A 19,734-nucleotide genomic window follows, 5' to 3' on the forward strand; every position below is an offset into this window, starting at 1 on the left:
GTCCTTTGGAAAATTAGTCGATTTCAAATCCCCTTACACGAGTAAAAAATCCAAAGAAAGGAAAAAATAATACCGATCGAGAGAAAATAATTCGTCCTGTTTGCATATGCTAAGGATTTGCATATTACTACGTTAGGGAACATCAGAACATGTTGGATTTAAAGGGCTGTTTACACGGTACATTAACTCGTACGGGTTAATGCCTATATGTATGAATGCGAGAATGAACGCCAAAATGCACCTTGTAACCACCCAACTTGTGCAAATGCACAGAAAATAGAACCTCTTCTAATTTGGTTCATGCATTCGTACATGATCCGTTCCGGTCCACTAAAATCATTCATGCAAACAGACATTAACTCGTACGTGTTAATGTATCGTGTAAACACACCCTAATGGTGGAGAAATGTACAGAAGTACTTCGCAATGCAAAATTATGAATAAACTATAAGTTTCGGCATTGTCCTTAGGAAAATCAGCCTATTTCAGATCTTTGAACGCGAGCATAAAAAAGAGGTGGCGGATGGAATGTATGGTTGGAGTGGGGTACATTTCAGTTAATTTTTAATACTGTTCGAGAGAGGGATGGGAATCTGTGAGGGATGGGAAGCTGTGAGGGGCAGTCCCTCATCACACCACCATCTCCAAGCCAACTAGGATACAGGGAGGCGTGGCCTAGCTCCTTCAGTGGGGGTGAGCGTCGCTGATCCGCTTGCTGCGTTGCCGTATACACTCTGGGGTCACGCCGGTATCACGACGAGGAACATCTGAGAGACAATAATCGCGGAAACGTCGAGAGCGAAAAACCTCCCCTCTCGAAGGCGTGTTTCCAACCCTGGATGCCGAGACTTTGCCACTGTCCTGGGATTCGGCGAGAGGCGATATTTTTCATTGGACGGCTCCAAGGGCTGGGGTCAGCTAAGGAAAGTGGGATGGGGAATGGGAGGTGGGATGGGTGGAAAGGGGCAAGAAGGGGTGGGGTGAGGCATCCGCGAGCACACGTTGGTAAGACGCCAGAAGAGTTCACACTTGAAATTACAAGTTCATATGCATTTGAATGAATTGCCGATTTTCTAACAAATTTTGTTTTTATCACCGACTGATGGCTTTTTTTAACACTGACCGCAGTACTATAGATCCGTATTCAAGTACTGGACATTTTCAGTACCTTTGTGCTATTTTTTACCATCCAAACTTTGATGCGAGGATTTTTTTATATCGTGTGGAAGAATGAATTTTGATTTTGTTTTTTTAAATTTTTTATTTCTAAATGCTTCGCCCGTAGCAAAAATCGAAGGATTTCACGTGGTGTAATATTTTACCCATAGCAGGGAAAGTATTTATACGATCTGAAAAAATCCTTTTTTTCCAACATTTTTATCTGCTACGGTTTTTCAAAAGACGGTTGTTAACATATAGGTCTGTACCCCAGTGCCGACCATTGTCGATACTTTTGTGTTATTTCTTAGCGACCGACGAGGAATAGCTATTTGGTTTCATTTTAAAGAATGAATTTTCATTTTGTTTTTTTTTCATTTGTTTATTTAGGGGCTAGTGCCACTTTTTCAGAACGATTTTCCAAAAGGCGAATGGCGCAATATTACTGAGGTAGCAAAAATCGAAGGATATCTCGTAACGCCCATAGCACGCGAAGTGTTGATATGCATTTGAAATAATTACCTATTTTCTACTAAGTTTTTTCGTTAAAATTACTAAATGCAACCTTTCTCTCAAAGTTACTTATATATCAAAAATATATAATGTAACTATTTTCAAAATTGGTTGGACTCTTTGGCCATAAAATGATTTACAGTTTAAACTTTTGGAAAACTAATGCACATAAGGTTTACATAATAATAGGCTGAATATGGTAAAATACCAACAATTCAAAATAAGAGGCTGGCATTTTCCACAAAAAAATGTTCGATCACAATTGGTTGTGATGTTGTCCTCATCATCCTACCGAACCGTATTTTAACCCGGTCACTTTTAATGAAATGAAGTAAAATAATTTTCGTGTGACATTTCCCTTTCATTTTACATGGTAACATCCATACCCTTTTGCCAGAATAATGTTAGTCTCATTACAAAGAACATCACTTTGCATTTTACTAACGACAGAATGATAGAGTTATCTTTAACGAGAAGGCTTGTAAATAGTTTTCAAGATCATATCACCACCTTGTCCGGTATAGTCCACAAATTTCCACAGGGGAGAATGACGCCTCGGTAGCTTAACTGGCTAAAGCACTCGGCCGGAAATCGAGGGATCCGGGTTCGAATCCCGGTCAAGGCAAATGATTTTTCCTCTGTGGATTTTTCGCACTATTCGTGCATTGCGGGTGACTCCGTAAAAAGTTATCACCGTGGCTAGTCCCGGTATACTTTCACATATCACTACTGCATCCCTGAATGAATGATATATCGTGACGCTTTTAGATGAAGACATTGCTCTCATGATAGGAGTTGAAACAATATTTGGTGGTAAATTTCTCAGCTGGGAGAACTGCTGGGTGAGCATATTGTTCATCATTATCACTGGCCAACAATCCTAAGACTGTTTTTTTTAATTGAAGCTTTCGCGGCTCATGATGATTAAAAATAAGTCACATACGGGTGTATAGCCCCGACGTTTCGCGACCGACTTTCGGAAAAAGTGACCAGCAGTCGGTCGCGAAACGTCGGGGCTATCTCCATCACGACACGCGGCATACACCCGTATGTGACTTAATTTTAATAATCCTAAGATTGGTTTGACGCAGGTCTCCACTCAATTCTCCTATCAGCTAATCTTTTCAAACCTACGTATTCCTCCTCTTTCGTGTCCTTCTGTACCTGTTCCATATATTCCATTCGTTGTCTTCCTTTTCCGTTCTTGTTATCTACTTCTCCCTCGACGATTGTCTTCATTAGGTCATTGTGTCTCAAAATATGGCCCATAACGTTGTTCTCTATCCCTTACAAGCTTTACATGGGGCTTCTCTTCTCTCCTACTCTCTTCTTAAGACTTCCTCATTTCTAACTCGATCGATCCATTCGATCCTCATCATTCCTATGTAGCACCACATGTTGAAGGCCTCTACCCTTGATTTCTCCGCGGCTGTCATTGTCCATGCTACATGAAATTCTATTTGGTGGTAATTTCTCAGCAGGAAAAACTGTATGATGAACAAACCTATTGTTACGAAATGGAGAGTCTCCAATTTCCTGTTACTTCCTGATCAATCAACGGTCTGGGCGTACAAAATGTCATAAACTAAATAATGAGGAACCGTTTGCGTTTTGTTTCAAAATCTACGGTTCATGGAAGGTTATCCGAATGAAAAGGCCGGCTCAAAGCGGAACGTAAAAGATTGGAATTAGTGAACGGAGGAAGGAACGGTACATTGAATTCGTGGAAGGGCAACTTATTTAAATCTCTTTACATCAGCATGGTCCTCTTCCATTGTAAGCGTAATAAAGGAAGAGGTGACATCACCGTTTTAGAATATACAACTGTTCCGAATCATATACCTGCAAAAATCCTCCGGCGATATGATAATGAACAACCGATATCTGAGAGACGCCTCGTAATCGGCATCTACCATTCTTCTCAGACCTTTCGATTGTAGACAAAAGCCTGGTCGTAATGATTTTCACCGGATTTGTTAATCACCTCACCACCAAACTGCCATCATTTAGCCACTCTTGACGTATATCTAGTTTTTGTGATTTCACTACCTCAATTTGCCCAGCGCACAAATTAAAACCCTGAGACCAAACTCCATCTTCAACGCCACAACTTAGCCATAACTTCGATAATCTTTCACAATACTGTGCTGCGCAGGCAAGATATGCAAAAGTAGCTAATTGGTATTATTTCGCTGACTTCTACTTCTACGTATAAATAGACCCATTTGCTCAAATGGCTCTAATATGAGATTCCAACATTCAGCGCGCGAAGTAGTATTCTTTTCATCATCTAATAGTAACGATAGTAATAGTAATAGGATGTGTAACGATACCAAAAATTAAACTAGTATAATAAATACATTTTTGTAACATTTAGTCATAAATATCCACAGTGTTTCAGCATATTTATTCAACATAATTCTTTACAACTCACTTGGTTTTAGAAATTATCGCTTTCATCAATGGCAACGATTTTGTAGATATGTATTTACGTTAATCATACATTCACTTTGTAAGACTATCATAACTTTAAGTTAACGATAAATCAGTGTCGATTCGGGGCAGTGGCGCATACAGATAGGGGGCGCGTGCCCCCCCTTGCGGGGCCACTCGTATTGCCAAACATAGCAGAACCACAATTGTAACTTTTTTTGTCATGAGATGGAATTAATTGTCTGGTACATGTGTATAATCATTTTAATTAAAAAAATCTGAATCTCTGCATGTGACTTGATTATTTTTTACTACGATAAAAGTAAAGGTAACTAAAGATATCTTTTGCACCCCGCCCCCTTGAGTTTTCTCTGTATCCGCTACTAATGCGGGCGTTCTTCCTATTCAATTCGTATGAAGCTTATTTATATCGTAAAACTGTCACTCTTGCCGTTGAGAGTACCCATTTTTAGCCATGAGTGCAACTTAAGGAATTATTATAATTCTTAATTCACCTTCTGTATGAAGAAATCTTCTGACAAAGTCATGTTGTTATCATTATGTTGCGTTTTAACAATGTATTTAAAGCTTCCCGCCGTAACCTTGTGGCTGTTTGAGGTAGTACGTAGGAGCGCCAACCTACGGCGCTCGCTACCCAAATCATTCCCGTTTTGAGGCATTCCTCTTCACTCTGCGCACCTTAGCGGTCGAAATTTCGGAAAGCTGATGTGGGCCGATGGGAACAGATGTTCTACAAAAAATTTACTTATTGCTCTGTAAATATATAATGTCTCCAATTATTTTTCTCACCAGTACGAGAAAAGATATGCTGCCTCGTTTTGCCATCTTCCTGATCAGTGAAAAGTACAGAGCATTAAAAATCCCTGGCAGTGGCTGCTTCCTTTTTCTCGTAATTAATTGGCTCGAAGTAATAAAGAGGGAATTGAATGTGTTAAAATAGGAGTTATTTTAATATCTAGCAATTTCAAGAAAATTCACGAAAAATTAGTGTGATCAATTGGTCATGCTAGCGAATTTATAGTAATTTAATCTTGCTTTTCAGATTAAATATTTTGAGTTAACGAATGCGTCTTAATCAGACTCCCAAGTATATTAGGAACTGAGAAAAAAATTTACCTCTGCTATACACTGACTGACATTGCCCTTAAATACCCTAGGAAGAGGTAAATATTTCGGCATTATCGGAGCAGCTTGATTGCTCAAGGTCTGCTAAGAACGCTTTTCTTGGGCCACTCCCCTAGTACCTATGTGTATCTAGTATCTGTGGCACTCAGAATTCCCTGAAAATAACTTCTATGATAATTCGGATTGATTTAAAAATTTTAACTCACTCCTATCACAAATTCAAAAATAAAATCTAAAATTAAAGTAGACTGTTTGTTTTCCCTTCAGTGATCACTTCCAGTTTCTCCCACAATTCACATTCCACACCAGCATCTCGTTTTTGTTATGTGTATCCAATGATAGAAAGGCTCCCATATCGTGTGTTGTATGTTAGCAAGTTTGAGTTAAACATGTGTTAAATGTGTAGAAAGTGGGGAATTAAAATGTGTGTACAGAAGCAATGAAATTATTCTCGACTGTAAGAGTGAGGAGAATATCATGATATCGTCTAAGGAGGCTCCTCAGCTCATTATTTCGGAATGTGGCACTTCAAGATGGCGACCAGTGGCTTGCCAATCAAGTGGTATTATAATTATATTTCTCTGTTTTCTCTCTGAGTGGTTCCGTTGTTGATGCAGAATTATGCATGGTTACTTTTCTTATAGATTTGAGCTGCAGTTTTGATTTATCAGTTTTCCTATTCATGTTATTTTAGTTTATCGTACAGTAATTTGTTTGTATTGGGACGCCCGCCTGATACTGATGCCTGGGAGGTTTTGCTCGTAAAAGCAACCATAACCTTGTTTTATTAAGTGTGACTTCATAACTGATGAATGTAATCAAATATTTAGTCGTTAGCGGGGTATGTCGATGTTGAATTTGTGTCTTTTTATTTTAGTTTTGTGTGATTTCCACTGTGTCACTCATTAAGTAGGCTACCATAGAGCAATTTGTGGCCTGTTATTTTTAGCTTCCCGTTTTGTTAGGATACTGATTTTGGGTAATTTTCGAATGATAGTTTTCGGGTTGCCATCAAGTAGTATTGACATGCATATACGTAAATGATAAGAAACATATTCTAAATTCCTCTTGTATGGGTTCAGTGCCATAATAGCTATCGTCCATTAAGACCTAGCAATTGTTTTGTGCTTAGCCCGATTAAATTATTGTTGTCCATAAATAGGTCTAACAATCTTTATCTTTGATTTCAGAAATAGATAATGATCCGTCCAGTTGTGTACATTACACCATGGGTCTTGTCCAGAGGTGTTTACTGCGATACTGCGAATTGTTGTGCTGCACTGGATGTTTCGACCTCTGAAATTATTGGTGATGAAGCATCTCAATGAAGAATGTGAGGATATAAGAAGGATAATATTTTCGCTACCTGACGTAATATGTGATTTGTCATTTTGTGTTCATTGCCATTCAATACTTAAGTTCGTCGAGTGTTGAGCCTATCTTGCCTGTGGATGAGGACAAACTGAGTTTATGCCTGGTTTTAAGGTATTTGACATATTTTAGTCGTCTCACCCAACTATCAGTTCAGTCAGATATTTTTTAATATATTCCTCCCCAAGTGAGTGATAGTTTGAGGTAGTACCTCTTAATCAGTTATCGCGAGTGTTGTGTGTGTGTTTGTGCTAACTATTGCAAAACAATACCACCTGTGCGTGGTCAATTTATTCCGAATTTTTGTGGAGAATCATCGCAATTTGCTGATGATGACATGATATGAAAGTGCTATGTGAATATATGGGTTTTATTAATGCGCCGTGTGAAGATAAGGTTAAAAGTGCCTTCATTATTCCCATGGGTGTGATCGCTTAATCCTGCAACTAGAGAGATGTAGCCAGAATTAAGTTGTTATTTTGTATTAAAATTTTACTCTTTTTTCTGTCGTCTACCAGAAATGCCCCAAGAAAAAGGATGGTGATGGTGGGACAAGTGAACGATGTGGTCAGCTTGCTTCAGGCTGAGGGATCAGCCTGATTCCACGAGATGCAGCTAGAGTCGTGGTAGGAGTGCTCCCCCTTTTCCCCCCTCCACGTGTTCCCCCACCAGTGTTTTCATGAGTGAGGGTGGGAGTTCACTCGCGAGGAGGGAGTGTGTGCAGATCAGAGTCGCAGCACCCTCTCCTCCCTCCCGTTCCAGCCTAGCATGGGCCAGCAGACCAATATGAACCCTGCAGTGGGAAAGTCATCTACCCGGTCGTCGGGCTATCACCAAAAGGCGCTTGCCCAGATCAGGAACTCACTCCTGCCGTTTGCAAACAGCGGTGAGAATGGTTCTAGCGCCGCAAGTACTATCAGCACATTATCCACGACCAGTGGAGTCAGCTCAGCAAGTGGTCTTAGCAATGCATCAGGATCCACCGGTCTAAACGGATTCGAAAAGGACTTGGCTCTCTTTCGGCAAGCTCATCAGCAAATTGTCAGCATGGGTTACACTGAGGTGAGTGCTGAAAGTATCTTTTGTTGTTGTTGACAGTAAATTGATTATCTAACCTGGGGTTGTGAAGATGATTGAAATGTCAGACACACACTCACTCAGACCACACAGTATACTGACAGTTCGCCCTCATCAGCTCGTGCCTGTGTTGATATAAGTCGTTGTCATTGCAGCTTTATTTTGATACATAATCTTAGAGGAGTGTCATGTTTTGTGTCGTAAATGTTTTTGTGGAGGAAAATCTGTCTTGCTTCATTCTCATGTGGTGGAAGTAGATTGTTTAGGTGGATAGTAAAGCCTCTGATCCTTGACCATAAGTACCTCGTATTGTTTAGGTGATCTGGAATGACAGGAGGATAATTGTGGCTATTGCTTTTCTATTTTGTTTCATCATCGTATTTGTTGGCATTTCTGACTAATATCCTAAATACACCATTACTTGATTTACCTTGAGATAGCTGTGCATCAAATCAAGATTATTGGGCATATTCAGTGTATAAATATTGCAAAAGGGTTTCTCTAAAAATGTCAATAATCAGGACAGTATTATGATAGCTGTGAGTTCTTTAATTATGAGTCTTATCAGAAATTTGAACGAATCGATTGTTCATGAATGTGACAGTGCTTAAGGACAGTATGTTCTCTTGTTGTTAGAGTGTAATCTTTTAGCATTTCATTACTTTTTATGCATGTTGTCTCTCTTCTAAGTGCTTATCTGAACGATATCAGGGATATCTCAAGGATTTTTTCTGGGTGAGAGGTGATAATAGTTCGGCAAGCTTGCAAAAATCCTTCTTGCATGGTTGACTGTGTTTTTGGGCTTATCATTCAGTGGTACTGTTGCTTATCTAGAAGGGAAGGTGCTGTGCATGCATGAATTTGAGGTTGGGGAGAAAGAGTGTTATAGATTATTGTGATAGAAAAGTTACTTAGTTTGCATTTTGTGTTTTCAATGAAGAAGTTCTGCAGATAGTGAATGAAGTCCTCCTTTGATAGAATTACCTCTTGAAATTTTTATTTTCTTGTTGATATTTTGCTGCTTCTCATTGCTAAAGTATACAAATGTTATAAAATGTTTCCTTTGGGTATTCTGCCTCATCACATGGGCTTTTGTTTTATCAGTCTACCCTTGGCTTTTCAGCAATATAGTGTGGGTTTCTGTTCTTCACAGTTTATGAAATATTTAGCCTTATAATGAGATATCTTTGTTCTTGATTAGGTTTTCTTTGTAGTTATTTTCCAAAATCTTCACATAAGAAATAGTAATTCAGAAGTGATACTCACTAGCAGTTTGGCTTCCAGTTGTTTTGATTGACTTAGGGGTTTTTTATCCAATATTGGAAATGTCGTGGCAACATTTGTCCCTTATAAGTTCCCTTGAGTCCCTCTTTGTTATACCTGAAAGGCCAAAGGTTGGCACAGCCCTTGTGGTTAGTCTGTATGCACTGATATGCACTTATGGCACCCTTCTTTTTAGTGTTTGCCTATTTAATTAATAAACTTCCACTTTATGATGCCCAATGAGACAAGTGACTTCGGAAAGTCTGTGATGGATGGAATGCAGAATCATCATCATCATCACTGGTCAACAATCCTAGGATTGGTTTGACGCAGCTCTCCACTCAGTTCTCCTATCAGCTAATCTTTTCACACCTACGTATTTCTTCTCTTTCACATCTCTCTTTACTTGTTCCATATATTTTGTTCGGGGAATACCATGGAAATAATACTATTGTAGCTTAAAAGTATAATTTTTAATGTTTATTATTTCGTTTTTTATTTAATATGTAGTTGCCATAAAAATCCCAAGAATCAAAAAGAATATTAACTACAAAAAGTCTTTCATATCATTCATGGAATTATTTTGAAAATTTGGTGCTAATATTTTAAAAGCGGAATTTAGAAATTCACCTGATAGTGGGTTTTTGGGAAGGTGGTTAGTCTGCTATTTACCAATAAATTTTGATTGGATAGAAATAGATGAAGATTATTGTTTTTATGTGTGTATCCATTCATTAATAATTCATTATAATTTTTTGTTCTAAGCCGATGTGAAATTGGGTGATTGCTGGTAAAATAATCCTTATTTCGATCATGTCTTAATGGTTAATTATGTTCAGGATATTTTCCTCTTTAAGATTCCGGGAATATTCATAACAAATGCTGTACATTCTTGTTTAGTGTATCCTGTTATCATTGGGTTCCTTAGTGAGGGATCAGATAGTATTTTGTACAGTCTGCTGTTAAAATCCTGAAGTATGATAACCTCACTCCCTACCCACATCAATAGTGCAATCCAGGAGTTAGGACTGAAGCCAATCAATAATCTGTTGCTTTTTCAATGAAGTCGTATACTATTCACTGACCATGAGTATGCATGCTTTTCAAATATTCAGATGAAGATTCTCAGTTGAATGTTTACCGTGAAATATTGGTGGTGGGCTATGGCAATTAATAGTGCTGCCATTGTGTGTTGTTAATTCATTTTGTATGCTTTCGTTGGAGTTCGAGTTGTCCCTGTTTCATCTCTTTACTTTTCTGCTGTTGCTCAATCATATTTAATTTTCATGGAACTGCACTCATAAAGGCCATAACACAGCTTCATAGTAATCATAAACAAAAAAATTAGTAGAATCAAAATAACAACTAATTTTATTCCTCTTTATATTTAACTTAGCATTTGGAAACTCAGAACATTAATTTTTTAGAGTATTATCAATATCTGATGAGCGTTCATAAGTTAATGGTTTGGTATCACGGATCTTAATTCCATGTTATTGTTGGCCTTATCTAAATAATTATTGAAGTTATTTGGTTTTTAATTCATTAACCAGATAAAGGGTATGCATTTTGATTTAACTTTGGGTTTCTGTAATACCATCGAAGTTATGTAAATCTCATCCTATTTTCAAATTTATTCAGTGCATGAGGTGCATGGTGAGATGTTATCTGCCTCTTGTCAATGTGTCACAATGGAAGCTTAATCTATTTTCAGTGTCAGTAGGAAGTCTATTTTGTATTCTAGTAGGAATTATAACTTGTGTTGCTTTAGTGTCAATTTCACCTCTATTTATGTTGTCACTTATAGCTGGAGGCACTAAGTGTTTATGGGCATTGATTATGTGCAGCTTTTTTCATAATGTTGTATTTCAATAATTCTAGTATTGGCTATTTGAAAATGCTATACTTGAGTGCAGAAATTTTGTGGTCTGTATTGATGGCATAGTGATGGAAATAATTGAATTGATCTGAATGCATAATCACAGTTCATGATTATTTTTTGCCTCTACTGTCACACTGCCCTTAATGATGTTAACATTGTTCGTAATTGTCTGCAGAATTTGGTGAAATTGAATCACTAGACTTGCGTTTAGATATTTTGTAGTGTTGACATATTTTTAGTAGTGCTTTTAATTGCTGTAATTCGGTAGAATTTTGACACACCACTTTTTTGTAGCAAGTTGTCATTTTCTTGGTAGTTCGTGAATCAAGTTAAATTATCTTTGGTATCTTTCGAATTGAACTCTTATTGGACAGGCCTACGTAATTAAGTTAGAGTTATCAGTTTTTTTAATAGCATTTATATATATGGTAACTCAGCTATCTCATCTTTGTTTCTTTTCCTATGGAAATTCTTTCCTATTGAGGATACATGTTTTACACTTTTAAGGAGTTTTTACTTGCTGCAAACTTTTCAATTAGAACGTAACACATTGCAATGCTAGTTGTGAAAAATCAAATCACTCACTTGTCTATGTAAAGGGAACCCAACTGAAAACAGCTTTCATATACCTTGATGCTACTATTGTTCGTAGTCTTCGGAATGCCATCACCTCCTCTGAATATCTTACTATCCCGTCGAACTGTGGTTCGGGGCCGCCCGCGTATTAAGATTTGCGCCAATTTCATTTACGGGAAAATGAGAGCACGGATTCTGGTCGGATTTTGGGCGCCACGAAGACCTTGCCCCCGGGCCATACGGTCGCTTCTCGTCAGCGGGGAGACGTCCTGCTTCCCGACGTTGATTCACCCAGGCCAAAGCGCGCTTGCCGGCCTGCGGCCGTAGTTCCGGCTCTGTTCTGGGTGCTGCGCCGGGTGCTAGTGTTGTCCTGTAGCTCGGTGACGTTCGCACCGAGGTGTGGGTCGTCAGTTACGTTGTCGAATAAAGTGGAGACAGTAGCTTTGTGGGATGGGCGTATTTATTTTCAATCCGTGAAGTGTCGTGTTAACATTTCGTGACGGCAGTACACATTTCATTACGGTTGTAATTGCCCACACCGAAGTGGAATTCCACATTCTGATCGTGGGGAAAGTTTGTCCGAGGAGATGTATTTAGTGGAACTTTCCCTTTTGTGCTCATGTTGGCGCACTTTGGCTTTCGCTTGTGTCATCTTTGGTTTTAGCAAATGGTTCTTATAATTATTGCTTCCGGTTATATTTAGGTAATGACGTATCACTTCGGAAGCTTCTTTGAATATGTATAGGTTGATCCCCCTCGGAGCTGGACGTGTTGAACAGGCGGGGGTTTTCCTACCTCTCCTCGTAACCCTCATCATTCTCGGGGAGTTGCACAACCGCGCGCGCTTAATTCCTTGTTAATGTGCATCTTATTGATATCTTATGTGCGTAGGGAAATAATAACGAACTTCTTTTTTCATTTAAATGTTGGAATTTTTAATTTATGCTCCTACTGCTTAATAACGTAAAGCGAGAGGTAGAAACATGCGCCTTCACATTACAGGAACTAATCACTCCTGTTCTACGTATTTTTTTCTTGACGAATTACCTATTTAAAACTCAAGCTATCCCATTAAGTTTTCAGTGTATTTGGATTAGAGCCTTGTTAAGGTTTTTTGTGTCCATCATTTTGTAAATTTAACCTCGGCATATTCCCTGATATAAACATTTTACATTTGAGGTAAAGTGAAAAAATTACCACGTTCTGTCCATTCTACCCTTCAAATTTAAAGGTCGTTGCGTAAGTGTAAATCGAGTAATTCGTTGCGAAAAAGACACAATATGGCCGATCGATTTGCGTTCACTTAAGACTAGCTTCTTTGCACGATCGTAATACTTTTTAAATGGAATCTAGGAATCCCGCATGGCCGATCGTGTGTGAATGGGATTAGGCTGGGATTATAAAATGTAGCGTTGATTTTTACATGGTTTCCACTCTTATGCTCTTGGAATTAGGGGGGGATTCGCATATGGGTAGTTACATCTTCAGGTGCTTAGTTCCCTATCCCTTAGTTCTTTCTCTACGTGTTTTAGTCACCTAGATCCCAAATGAGGAAGTCGGGTTTGAAGTATGCGTGTTGCCGTTATCATACTTTTGCCCAGTTCCCATTTTTCCTTTCCGATGAGTCATACGAGACCCCAGTCCTCAAGTGGGGATCACCTGTTTTCTTCTTCAAACTCAATTAATCAACCCTTATTATTTTGAGAATGTTCTACAATTTCGTAGAGATCATGAAATTGTGTATGTTCTTTTTCCCTTTAATTGGGTCAATCTTTAATCACTATACAGCCATTATTAAGTGATCTCAATTTATTCCTTTGCACATTCCCGTGGATTAATAACTTGCATTTTCTGTTTTAATTTCGTCTCCTGCCCATAAATAATTCTGCTTATTGCTGTGGATCCTAGAATGGTCCCTATGTGCGGTTTCTTTTAGTCCGGAATTTTCGCTCAACATTCTTTTACACTTAGCTCCATCATTCTCATCCATAATTATTTCCCTTGGGTTACTTAATATCCTAAGTTCATTTCATTGTAAAATTTGGTGAATTTTTGGCGTGATTGGTTGAAATTTGATGGACAGATAAATGTAGGATCGTAGAATGAGAGGAAATTTATGGATTATCAGATATCCACCGGAACTGTTTTTGTTAGATATATCTTGTCATAATTTGGCCGTAAGATGCAAACTATGTTATCCTTAAGAGTTCCGATCCCTCGCATTTTTCTCACGTTTATTTTATGCTAATGTTTAATTCATTAAGATCTAGGAAAAATTATTGGGCTATTATAGGCTGTGATATATTCCTTAATCGTGACAGTTGACTTAAAATGCTGCGATTCGAAAACGAATCATACTGATTAATTAATGTCCGAACGTGAATCCCATTCTGCCCGATTTTTTTTCAAAGATTTCGCACGTCCTTTTTATGGCAATATGGTCTTCACCGCAAATTCCACAATTTTTGCGAAGTTTTTTTTTTCCATTCCGGCCTCCGAAAAAAAGATGAAGTCGTGTGAGTGAGGATCAATTACCGTGGCATGGGGTGGGCGTTCAGGGGTTTGACTTTCCCAAAATTCACTGAATCGTCGGGAGGCATTATAATTCATTGCATGCAATTGCTGTCTAAGGTATTTTATTTTTGGTCGAACTGTAGGTAGGATACGTGGGTTCGACATACGGGGTAGATGGCATCATCTCTTAAATTTGCACCGTAAGTTCATGAGGCCGATATAGATATCACCAACACATAACCCCTATCAATATCCATCATTGTTTTTCTATAACCTTGGCCAATCTAATAAACCTACATTTAGATGCTTAAGGTGTGTATCGTTATTAATGTTGTGTGTCGCAAATTCCCATCTATTATCGTCCGGTGATTTATGTCATGATAAACAGGGTGTGTGATCATTAGTAGCCAGCGTCTTTCAAGGTTTCCCCAACGTCTGGTCTCGAATTTCGAGCGCGTACTGGGAAGGGACAAGAGGAGGGTATCAACAACGGGGGCACTCTTTGGGAGAGCTACAGGAGTGAGCGGTTGAATGGTCTCGCCCACAATTTACGCCGCTTCGCCGGCGAAAACCAAATCAGCTGTCTCGTGCTACTTTTTTTCGTCGACATGTTGTTCCTTTTTCTCGCCATTATCGATCTTATGTCACGTTTTCTTAGTAATTATTAAATGTCCTTCTTCCGTCCTCGGTTTCTATGAAATCAAGGTGCTAGTCTCGTGTAATGTGTTGCTGAACGTAATTTAATATTTCGATTGTAATCGTGTTTGCATATCTGATGCATAAAAAAAGTCAATAAAGGGCCCTTTGGATAAATACGCGTTGAATATTTATGGTATATTTTCCTAAAGGTTTTGCTGAACTTTTTCTTCGGTTCATAGGAGGTACTGCTTAGGTCAAGCGGTTGGCGGTAAAGTGAAGAGGTGATGGCATTTAAATAATTCTCTTGTTTTTATTTCTCCTGTTTCTTCCTGCCGTGAAAGCGGAGGAATTACATCCAGCGTCAGTTATTAGGTGCGTTATTTAATTTTTCATAGCAATATAAGTGTTAAAATATACCTTCCATGAGTTAGTTATATCAGCAAGTCCGTTGTAAATTCCATCTCATTTTTATCTTACTCATATACAGATCTTGTGTTACCGCAGATCACTATTTTAATCAAAAGTTATGTAATAAATGTATTAGCAATTTTAAGGAGCATCTTGGGTCATAGGCTTATTTGTTTTTGCTGTGTGTTGTGACTAATCCAGTATGAATGCATGTGTACGCTTATTAACAAACTGTGAATATTTGTTTGCATTGTATTCCCCCAACTTCGATCTTCCAGGTATACATTTCAACTTTTTAAGTGCTGTGTTGTTGTATTATTACGTTGTGGATGTGATGGGCGTGTTATTCCTTGAGTGAAGTTCTGCTGTGACATCCTGCCTGTTAATTCTACCTTATGTTCCACCTTGTAGTTACCTCTTAACATTAGTGAAGCATACGAGTTGCGTTGAAGATTTCCCATGCTCATTACTTGGTTCATTATTGCTTTGACGCGTAGTGCCGTGCAGAGTTGTGAAAATTATGAGCAAAATTTGTTAATTTCATTCTCTGTATGCTCACGCACTTGGAACAGAGAATTTGCTCATATTTTTCCCACTTCCGCTCGTGTCACTCGAGTCCTTTTTTTTCTGTGTATCCATGGGTCACGATGCAAAGAATGTCTTGTCTAGTCCTTTGGAACTCGTGCCCGTGGAGAACTGCGAGTGTCGTCGCCGTAGCACGTTCGCAACGAAGCTCACGTAACTCTGCCCCTTTTCCGCTCGATTTCTGCACCCTTGGCATCGGCGTGTGGTGAAGGAAGGCCGTACAGATGACCTAGCCTTCGTCCCTGGACCACCCATTCTCAGGGCCGAGAGCACTTCCAGTTTATGCGTTTCTCGAACTTGACATCTCGGCCGGAGGTTTATCTGCGTTGAGGGAGGTTCTGAAAGGTTTGCGTGTATCCATACGCTTGTGGGGAATAATGCTCCATCTCGGATTTTGTGTTACCTCCAAATAGTCGGAGGAAAGATGTAAATTCTTGGCGATTCCTCTTGTTGACTCTTGCGGCTGATAATTAATGCCAACCCGGTAGAGTACACGATGCTCGGAACCCATATTTTGAGTATGTAGTCCAGATGTACATTCTGTAGGTGCTCATCTTCGTGTGAGATCTGAATTTTATCTTAATTCCCTTTTCACGAGCAGCATTGCTTTGAGACGACGGTCAGTTGCGTCTTGGGCACATTGCGTCCTCGTAGTGGTGATGTCTCAGTACGTTAATAAAGCTAAGAAATAAATCTCATTTTTGTATATCGAGCTATTTGCTCTGTACAATCTTTCTAACGTATGAACGTTTTTGTCTTTGAACGAAAAAGGCCTTTTACTATGTATTATTTAGGCTGTAATCGTTACGGAAAACAAAGTGGTCGGCCAATTCACCGCAACGCCCTACGTTAACGGGAGCTAGGGAGCAGTGCGAATTACTGTGGGTTTCAATAATTAGATGATAGAATTAGATGCATTGGAAATTTTGTTTTTCAAATTAGATACGGATAAACAAATTGAAGGGGAATTTTTGTTGGTTTATACTTTTTCTCCAAATGGCGCAAGAGGTTTAGCGTTTTTAGGGAAGAAAAATATTATTTTGTAGATTTTTTATCGTTAAATTACCAAGCTTTCCTTTATTATAGAACCAATTACTCTGTTGCGGAAGTCTTTTGGGGATCCTGTATTGGTCGGTTTATGTCACAAATTAAAAAAAACTGACCTGAGATATCTGGCATGAGTCTTGTTATTCCAAAGTTCCAGTTCTTAATTCGTAATTTTTGCATTTAAGGTTAAATACCAAAGGCTACCTGTGTTCTTTGTAATGTGAATTGTCAGCATTTCTCAATGTGACTGCTGGCTTGCGACTTCTGTGCAAATATTTACGAATGGAAATGGTTATATGCCCATGGCAATTTATCGGTCATTTGAAGCAATATATTTTCATAGATCCTCACGCCATTCATATCTCAGAGACGTTTTGAAGTCAGATGTTCAAAATGGGAATATACGGCATGTATTTTGAGTCTGATAATGCTGTAACTAAAAAATTGAAATTCCAACTGAGGACGGGTTAGTGGCAATTCACAACATCATTGGTGGAAACTCCGTAATTACGTTGCGAGAAGTGAAAGGAATTCGAAATTAGCGTTATTTTAAATTCCTGGATGTCGAGATGTTATGTACAGCTGTTTATCATTCTCAAGCTTTGGTTACATTTCGCGTGTGCCCGTGAAATGTGATACGTATTCACTATCACCCTAGAAATCATTGCGCGGTGGAAACATGTCAACTTACGGAAATGCGTGATCGTATGTCTAGGCCTTCATAATGACACTTGTTGTTGCTAATCCGAGCAATGTATTGGCCCATGCTTGTATCTCCGCGGGCTCGTGCATCGAGTTAACAAGGGTTTAGGGAAGTCTGGAAAGCATAATAAAGAGCATCATGGTTGTTAATACCAATATTAATTTTCCATTTTTATGATACCCTCGACATAGTGGAATACTGGTGGAAGTTTAAATAATAATTTCGAAAGCAGTTTTTAATAATTCTTTTAAAGAGACAGAGTATTTATCAGTCGTAAAATACCTTGTGATTACACTTTGGTGATATTGCATCTTGTAAAATTGATCGCTTGAGAAAGGTCACCTGTGAATAGTGAGATATATCATTTGAATTTTTGGTTTGGGTTATAGATCTCCGCTTTTAAATCCCCGATAGTGACTTTTTTCTGCATTTTCGAAATATATTCCTCCGCTGTCTCATTTTCTCACATTTGTAATAAATCGTAAAAGAGTTGTCTCTCGTGTATTTCGGTTGCCCTCTTCAAACATGTATTTTTTTCCTCGAATATTTAACGTTAGTTAATCACTCTGTCTGTTTAGCTATTTTTTTATATTCGATTTTATACAATGTGCTTTAGCGCCACAACGCTTGTGAGGCGTCGATACTCGCGTCGTGTGTTGTAATTATTTGCTGATTTTGGAAGTCCTGATGAATTGATACTGCTTCAATATAAAGGTTACAAATAAACTGCTTATATTTCATGTAATCCCAGATTCAAGGAAGCGATATTTGTACTGCCTGTGACTAATATTTTCTGTTCTGATATACTTGTGGGACAATGGATACGGTTCGATCCCGCGACTGTTGTTACAATCCCAATTTTTGGCTTTTACATTTCTTTCGCAGTTTGAATTAATGCTATGTTAAGTCTAAGGGAGTCGGTCTTGACTGTGTATTTAATCTCCCAATATTTTTTCCATTGAACGGGAACGCTGTAGCGAATATTTTGTTGTCAAGACCCATAAGATATGAAATTCCAGTGATTTTCGGTGCTTTATGCATCATTAGTGTCTGGAATCGTTTCTTCACAGTAGTCCTGCGATTTGTGGAAGTAGAATATCTTTTGTCTCAATTGAACGAGATTCGTTGCACTTTTATTATCTTTGTAACCAGTTTGTGATAACTATCAAGTCGTCTTATATCAAAGGAAGGGTGATCTTCTTAGGTTCGGCGAATATTGGAAATCGATTGGTTCTCTAGAGAAAGTATGTACAATGCCTCCTAATAGGAAGCATTAACCCCCCCCCCACCTGTGAAATTGCGATTGGCGTACTAATGTGCACATGGCGCGAGCTAGCGACTGGGGCGTAGCGTTGGATAGCAAAGTGCCTATTGCTAAGTTACTACTTGGGAGAACAGAGGAAATACATGCCCATAAGAAAATATTGAAATAATGAAAGAATTCAAATTTACATCATTTATTTATTCTTTTTTAATGAAATATTGAATAAATCTTGCATTATAATTTCTTATTTCTGTCTAAATTGATTATTTTATTTTGTAATTGTTATCTAAACATTTCGTCAGTGAAATTGTTAACGTAAAGCTGGTATCAATAATTTAAAGAACGATATTTTTTAATCATTGGTTCACCAATGAATGTTTTAAGTAGTACTGTTTTTGTGTGATAATTGTTTAAAAATTTCTCTCAAGGTCGGGTTTTATGGTTGAATTTTGTTTTCCTATTTGTTATAGCGGGCATTGTCGCGAAACGTATCTATTTTTATCCGTAAATATACTGAACATTTGTATTTGAATCATTTCCAACATTGCCCTAGATGGTGCGGAAGCAATAGCCATGTAAAATTTATTTTTAGTTTGCATTTTGATCTGTTTAGAAAAAAGTTTCTTTAAGTTTATGTGATCCGTTTCGAAACTTTTCGAGATTATATAGCAAGGAATTGATCAGTTGAGAAAATTCGAATACGTGCTACTGAAAATAATACTCCCTGATTCGCCTATCTCTGATCATGCTTGGCCTTTTCTTGAACGCAGTTCGGAAGTACCTTAGTTTACATTTTACGTTATGAAATGATTATGCCAATTGTTATGTAGTGTGCTCGTATTTATTCTCACAGCTAGGTAAATAAGGAGCGTCTAATATTGTTCATTCACCTAGCACTAATCGCATATAGAATTCTCATGAACGCAGTTCGAAATACCTTGGTTTGCATTTCACGCAATTAAATGAATGTACGAATTGTTCTGTCATGTGCTCGTTCTTATTCTCACCGCGAGGTAAATAAGGATTATGTAATATTGTTGATTCAGTCTTGCTATCCACAGTTTTCCATGACCATTTTCTGCCATCTTCTTTAAATTTTCCTCTTACCACTACTGTTTCACAATAACGTAATTTTCCTCGGCAGCGTCCATTTAG

General features: G+C 38.3%; 1 protein-coding gene across 3 annotated transcripts in view; it reads left to right on the forward strand.

The window, feature by feature from the left end:
* Positions 1-5,555: 5,555 nt before the first annotated feature.
* LOC124171929 (serine/threonine-protein kinase LATS1) overlaps positions 5,556-19,734 on the forward strand; it is a 113,231-nt gene continuing 99,052 nt past the window's right edge. For 2 of the 3 annotated variants that reach the window (XM_046551358.1, XM_046551360.1), the window contains exons 1-2: positions 5,556-5,812; positions 6,441-7,683. In XM_046551358.1, coding sequence (XP_046407314.1) covers positions 7,390-7,683 — 294 coding nt within the window. In that variant the 5' untranslated portion in view covers positions 5,556-5,812; positions 6,441-7,389. The remainder of the gene's footprint in view (positions 5,813-6,440; positions 7,684-19,734) is intronic. The other variant, XM_046551359.1, reaches the window with a different exon arrangement.

Source organism: Ischnura elegans, chromosome X (assembly GCF_921293095.1).
Source record: "Ischnura elegans chromosome X, ioIscEleg1.1, whole genome shotgun sequence".
NCBI classification, from domain to species: domain Eukaryota; kingdom Metazoa; phylum Arthropoda; class Insecta; order Odonata; family Coenagrionidae; genus Ischnura; species Ischnura elegans.